The 7,126-nt window shown below is 46.7% G+C and overlaps 1 protein-coding gene across 1 annotated transcript; it reads left to right on the top strand.

Moving 5' to 3' along the window:
* Positions 1–790: 790 nt before the first annotated feature.
* Positions 791–6,249, top strand: LOC113829624 (N-fatty-acyl-amino acid synthase/hydrolase PM20D1-like; the record flags this gene model as incomplete). Its single annotated transcript, XM_070120220.1, has 3 exons — positions 791–908; positions 3,619–3,895; positions 5,970–6,249. Coding segments are annotated over 2 exons (357 nt in total), but the record flags the coding sequence as incomplete, so codon positions are not given.
* Between the last annotated feature and the right edge of the window lie 877 nt (positions 6,250–7,126).

Consider the following 7,126-nt stretch of genomic DNA (forward strand, 5'->3'; position numbering starts at 1 on the left):
GGAGAGGAAAGAGGGCGGGGAGGGGGGGGAGGGGAATGGGGGCGGGGAGGGGGGAGGGGGAATGGGCGGGGAGGGGGGAGAGGAATGGGGGAGGGGGAAGAGGGCGGGGAGGGGGGAGAGGAAGGAGGGGGGGGGGGGGGGGAGAGGGAAGAGGGCGGGGAGGGGAGAGGAAGGAGGGCGGGGAGGAGGGAGGGGAAGGAGGGGGGGGGGAGGGGGGAGAGGAAGGAGGGGGGGGAGGGGGGGAGAGGAAGGAGGGGGGGGGAGGGGAGGGAAGAGGGCGGGGAGGAGGGAGAGGGGGAGGGGGGGAATCGGGAGAGGAAGGAGGGCGGGGGGAGGGGGAGAGGAAGGAGGGCGGGGAGGGGGGAGGGGAAGGGAGGGGGGGGGGGAGGGAGGGGAAGGAGGGGGGGAGGGGAGGAAGGAGGGGGGGGAGGAGGGAGAGGAAGGAGGGGGGGAGGGGGGAGAGGAAGGAGGGCGGGGGGAGGGAGAGGGGAGGGGGGGGAGGGGGGGAAGGAAGGAGGGCGGGGGGGAGGGAGAGGAAGGAGGGCGGGGGGGGAAGGCGGGGGAGGGGAGGAAGAGGCGGGGGGAAGAGGCCCCGAACAAAAACCCCTTTTGCCCTGCTGAAAATTTCCCTTTGCAGTTATTGTTTAAAAAAGGGGGGCGGTTAGAGCCATGAAAAATGATATGAAACGGTTTTTTTCTCCGGCGTCTCTCAGATGCCTTTGTTGCTTTTTAAACCCGATTCTCGAAGTCCAATTGCTTGCTGACATGTGACGATGTCTGGGCCCCCCAGGTGACGGTGGAGGCACCCGCGAAGCTCCCCCGTTTTCCCCCTAGGGCCCGCACGGCCCCCGGCTGGCGACTCCTGGCAGCTACGGTCCCCGATCTTCCCAGAGGCTGGACCGTCCCAAGTCGTATTTCCTGGGTCCTTCTCAATGCCCTTTTGCCCCTTTTCCGGTAACCCTTTTTCCATCGCCGGGGAACGCTACGCTGTTTTCCTGGTGCGAAGGAGGGCCTTTTGGGGTTTTTGTTGGCGGCGAAGTCATTTCATTGAATCGACGTCTCGGAGAAATTCATTCATTGACTTTGTTCTGTTGGGGGCCACCTACCAAGCTCTTTTTGTTCGCTACGAACTGGGGATAGAGGAATGGTTAATAAAAAAGGGGTTTAGTAGGATTTTAAACCGGATTCAGATGTCTGAATTGTACAGGAATACAATTTCTAGGGGAAAAAATTTTAATGTCCCCACCTGCTGTACTTGATACTCTATTTTGTAATTTCAGACAAAAAATTTGATCTCAATTTCCTTCCTTTAACAATGAAAAAAATACGGGCGAGATGAGGGCCTGGGGCTCCCCACCTCCAGAAAGCCCGGTAGGAAGGCTCGCTCTCCTCCAGACGATGACTCTGAAATTTAATGTATTCTCATATTTGCAAGTGTGCGAGTTTTTCAGAGGTGAATGAATGGATAGGCATAGGCTCATAAATTGATTTACGCACACGTACATATGTGCATATATATGTGTATATATTTGTATATATACATATATGTATATATATGTATAAATCTATTTATCTATTTATCTCTCTCTCTCTCTCTCTCTCTCTCTCTCTCTCTCTCTCTCTCTCTCTCTCTCTCTCTCTCTCTCTTCTCTCTCTCTCTCTCTCCTCTCTCCCTCTCTCTCCCCCTCTCTCTCTCTCTCTCTCTCTCTCTCCCTCTCTCCCCTTCTCACCCCCTCTCTCTTTCTTTCTCTCTCTCTCTTATATATATATATATATATATATATATATATATATATATATATATGTGTGTGTGTGTGTGTGTGTGTGTGTGTGTGTGTGTGTGTGTGTGTGTTGTATGTATTTTTATGTATGTATATACATACATACATACATATATATATAATATATATATATATATATATATATATATATAATATAGAGAGAGAGAGAGAGAGAGAGAGAGAGAGAGTTTGTATAATTCATTTCCATTCAAAACTCCTTCCGGTGTTAACGAATCCAAAAAGTAAATATATTTTACAGGTACGGGAGAGGCTGTATTCACTGAGCTACATTCCAAGCAAGCGATGAGAATAAAAACGAAACTGCTCCATTATAAGTTATGAAAAAAGTTAAATCCCACCAACTCTGATTTTGATCAGCCATTCAAAAGTCCTTGACTATATTTTGCCGGACTAATTTACCTTGGCCAACATTACATGCTATATTGGATGCTTTTCATGTCCTTTTTTCAAATGACAAAAGTGGTGTATTATGACTGAGTTTCCATCCGTTTTGCATTTTCATGTGGGTCAAATGTTTTGAAAAATCATCGGGAAAAGTCCGTGACCAATCGAAGGGACAACGACCGTTAAATCTCCGCGCCTTACCTCTTTCCCGCGCTTCCTGTTTCCCGACCCCCGTTTCCCCTTTTAGGGTTCGTTTAACCCCCCTATACTGGGATGGCACCGCCGCCCCGGGGTTTTGGGTTTAAATGCTCCGGCCCGGTGCTTTAAATTTTTAAAGCCCCTTAATGAGCTTTTAATCGGCGATTGTTGTTATTGGTGAGGCGCGAAAGGAGATATAAGTGCCGACATGGGCATAACAAGCGCGTGAACTTGTCTGTCAAGATCTACCGGTTGTTAATTGAGTTTTGGATTTCGTTTGACCTCTTTTTCGTAGCGCGGGATTTCCCTGCGAAATGTGCAGTTATTTGTATCCTAACTCATTTCTCTCCGCATGAGTTGATTTTGGCGTAACCGTACTAACCTAACGCGGTCCAGCTTCACCTAAACCAATTGCGTTCTTTTGTCCACAAATTCATTTCGGTTCTTTGGATAATATATTTTATATGTGTTATTTGGTCACTTTATATTCACGTCGTGATGCACTTCACAACGATGATGTATTTTTGTTTCCTTTTTCAGATATTTAGCTCCAACCCGAATTGCAGTATGTGATTAACGCGCTTCCCATTAAACCGAAATTTTTTTGCAGTTCCCAGGCATTCACGCTCTCTTGTTGCAGCCTCGCTTGTGGCCAACACCGACACCAGGTTCTACCTCAATCTCACCCACTGCGTTTACCGCTTCTACCCGATGCTGCTGACGAAGGAGGACCTGAGCAGGATCCACGGGCCGGACGAGCGCATTTCTGTCACCAACGTAGGCCGCGCCGTCCGGTTCTTCTACGAGCTGGTGCTGAGGGCCGACCGCTTCCAGGGCCTGTCTTCGGCGAAGTAGCTTCCAGAGCGCGGTATTTCTGGCGTGGTCTCGTGGATTGGCATTTAACATTCCTCTCGTTTCTAGATCTAACACCTCGCATGCCCTGACAAAGCAGCTTTGGTATGTTTGATGGGATTTCTTTGGAACACTTTAGATAAGGCGTGATGCTTTGGTCAGCATGTGTAGACGGGTGTCTTCTCTCAGTTCCCTTTTCCTCTCTCTGATGTTCCAGATAAGGCGTCGGGAAGAAGTGCAGCTGCCGAGTAAATATTTTTTTTTAATGAGAAATGAGACAATGAAGTCTGATTGTGTAGTTGTACTAACATTTTACGATCGGGTGCGGATTAGGAATGTTGTGGAGATTAAACCATAGCTTTAGATCATGTTGATGTGGCAGGTATGTTGGTGGGCAACACGGACACGAAGTCCTACCTGAGCATGAGCCGCAACGTGTACCGCTTCCTGCCCGTGCGGATGACGGCGCGGGACATCCAGACCATCCACGGGCACGACGAGCGGGTGTCCAGCCGGGCGGTGGGCCTGGCAGCCTCCTTCTACCACCGGCTGATCCTCACGGCCGACGTCGGCGCCCACGCTCTCCGAACCAGGCCGGGCCATAGGGCTGGCGAGCTCTAGGCATGACCTGACCTCGCTTCGCTGCGGCCACACCCTAGGTCAGGTCACAGTGTGGTTGAGGGGCTGTCGCTAGTTTACCCCGCTAGCGTTCGTTCTTATTCGGCTTTTAAAGGAAATGAATATAATTTAGCACGTGCTTAATGTTTTGAGGAAAATTATGGATGATACGCCGAATGCAATTATATTGGATATAGTTTCATCCTTGTATACATGCAATGATCAAGCATCTACATATATAGGCCTAAACACACACACACACGCACGCACACACACACACACACACACACACACACACACACACACACACACACACACACACACACACACACACACACACACACACACACACACGCACATCCTCTCACTCACCCATCACTATGCTTATTTTGATACCTCTTCCCTTTTTAACAACACGTGCCAGATTCATGTACACATTCGCGTAGATGCAAATTTAACGGCTGCAGTCGACCTGGCGCATGCACATATATAATGGACGGTCGGGGTCGCTTGTACACATCCCCGTGGCGCCCCCTCCGTCCCACTGCCCCCCCCCCCCCCTCCTCCCCATGGGTTGTACTACCCCCGTAAATTATTCACTGGGACGACTTGGGTTGTCTCGGGCGGGGTAGTGGGGGAGGGGAAGGGGAGGGGGCAAGGAAAGCGGGAAAACCCGAAAGGAAAGGACCCAAGCGGAAAAGTGGGAGCCGAAAAAACGTAGGGATCGGGAAAGATGCGGAAAGTGGGAAAAAGGGGATGTGGAAAGGAAGGGAGAAAAGGGAAGAGGGGGTGAAGGGGGAACTGGACAGTCACCACTCAATACTGCGCATGAGAGAGGTCGGTAAGGGAGGGAAGGAGAGGGGGAAGAGGGAGGGAGAGAGGGAGAGCTCGAGGCTAGACACAGGACTGTCACGTACACGTTCGCTGTACGCACAGGCAAATTCCCCATCACTTGTTGATGATATAGATGCCATTCGTTATTTATTTATTCATCTCCTACTGAAAAGATCAAAGCGAAAAGGGTGAAGGCGACCGGAGGGTCAAGCTGAAGGTGGAAATTGCAGAAGGGTGAGAGTAAATGAAGGGTGAATGGGAATAAAGGGAGAGAGGAACCGCATCGAACTTTTGTGTGTCATGTACATTTTGCATGTCTTTTTGTTTCTTTTTTTTTCTCTCTCCTTCTCTGACCTGTCATTAACGCATGCTCAACTATCTTGCATGATTTTAAGTAAACGTTTGTGGCTTACGTGCTTGGTGTTAATTGCAAACTTGATCGTTTTATAACAACTGCCTCGCTTCCTTTCCGTTGTTTCCCCCTGATGCGCCTGAAGTCAATCCACGGCTTTTCCCGCCTCTTTTTCCCTTTATTTATGCATGGATCAGCGTCAAAATTACTGCCAGCTACTTTTTTTTTTAATCGGCCAGGCTTTCTCGCACGGGAAATATGAAAGATTTATTAGATGTAAAAATAAAGGCCTTTAAACAAAGGGAAAAAGTTATAAACTTTTTGAATGGATGGGGGATTTCAAGGGACAGAGCATCAGTCTGATTCAGGATTCATGATAGTTTACCCTTCTTTCGCCAGAGGAAGGTCTGTTTATATTTGTCAGGCGCTGAGATTTACAGGACAATGTATGAATGTTCGCATGATAAATGCATGCCGGCGGCGATGACCTTGCAGAATTTAATTTAGATACCGTCAAACGATTACGAATGGGCTGATCTTTGAAAGGACACAGCATTATTTTCTTCGGGTCGGTGGTTGCTCTTTGGTTTAGAAGCAAAGGATTTTACTGAGTAGATATACTAGCATGTGCTTAATACGCAATTATCAAAAAGCAATTAACTTGAATCAACTTTGTTATAACGTATCTTACAAGCACTTGTGCAGATAAACGTATATTCAGTCGAATTAATAGAGAAAATGCCTTCAGCAGAATGTTCTAGGAATAGCTGCCATAAAACTGCGTTTACATTTTCTACTGATATAATCTGATGTAGTTGACATATAAAGGCGTGTAGCTATATTCAATATATATTCTTTTATCCATGTAGATAGTATAATTGCAAATTATTCTCAGCCTGATTGAAGAACGAAGATCTCCTCCTCCGCAGATCGGCTGCAGGTAACCAACAAGTCATCGAACCTCTCAGGCCATTTTCCTCGTGTCACGTGCTTGGTGACTGCAGCTGGTCTCCTTCGGGCGTCGTCCACGAACTCAGAGGGTCTTGCTTCTGCCGGACGAGAGGCCCATTGGACGCGTGTAAGGCTTACTTAATTTCATTGTGATAAAGAGTTACGGTAATAGTAATTCATACTGCTTCTATAACCCTGTCGGATGTGTTGTAATTTTCAAACATTGTAAGTAGGGATTTGTAATAAAGGTTGTGAGGATCGTGTGTTTTCCTAATCATCAGGTGCAAAGATTTTGATTGATCATTGTACGTGTCTAAGCCAACGGCAGACACTGTGCAAATATTATATTCAGTCTGAAAAAAATAGACTTCGTTTTCAAATCAATGCTCGAAAAGCGTTACTTAAGGCCCTATCACACTAGCACTTTTTCCGTCATTTTTTTCGTTTCCGAATGAACTTCCGTATTAAAATCATGTAAACAAACCTGGCGCTATCGGAGTGGGGCCCCAAATCAAGAAAAATATATAATATTAGTTATTTTGAAAAGAGAAATTGAAACGAATGTTCTAAAACGTTATGATTTTTAATTTTCACCACCCCATCTAATTTATTAATAACAAGATCAAGAGGGAATTTGAAAAAACATCGTACATTTGGGAGGCGTTCCGTTTGCAAACGATATTTGCGGAGAGCCTCAAATTCAGACGGAAACGCAAAAAATGACGGAAAGAGTGCTAGTGTGATAGAGCCTTTACTGATAATGTTGTTTCGTGATGATGGGTTACTTCTGATAGGCGTATCTGGGAAGGGTATATATGCAAAACTCAGTCCGTATCGCAGGAAAATAGCTGTCCAAAGGGATATTTAGATAATATAAACCTTTTACTCTTAAGTCAGTGTTGCATAAAATGGCAGATAGTTTTCAAAATTGTTCGAATTAGATAAATAGCGTTTGATTATTTCAAGTTCTAATTGCTGGTCTTCTCTAAACGCCATTTACTTTCCCATACTTCAAAAATCACACAAGACAAATAATATGTACATGTTCAGATAAATGTTAATTTACCAGCCTCCGGGATGGCAGGAAAGGAAGATAATACGTCACAACCAGCTGAATAAACTTCCAGCAGGCGTC

The sequence above is a fragment of the Penaeus vannamei genome, unplaced genomic scaffold (genome assembly GCF_042767895.1).
Source record: "Penaeus vannamei isolate JL-2024 unplaced genomic scaffold, ASM4276789v1 unanchor3808, whole genome shotgun sequence".
Lineage (NCBI taxonomy): Eukaryota > Metazoa > Arthropoda > Malacostraca > Decapoda > Penaeidae > Penaeus > Penaeus vannamei.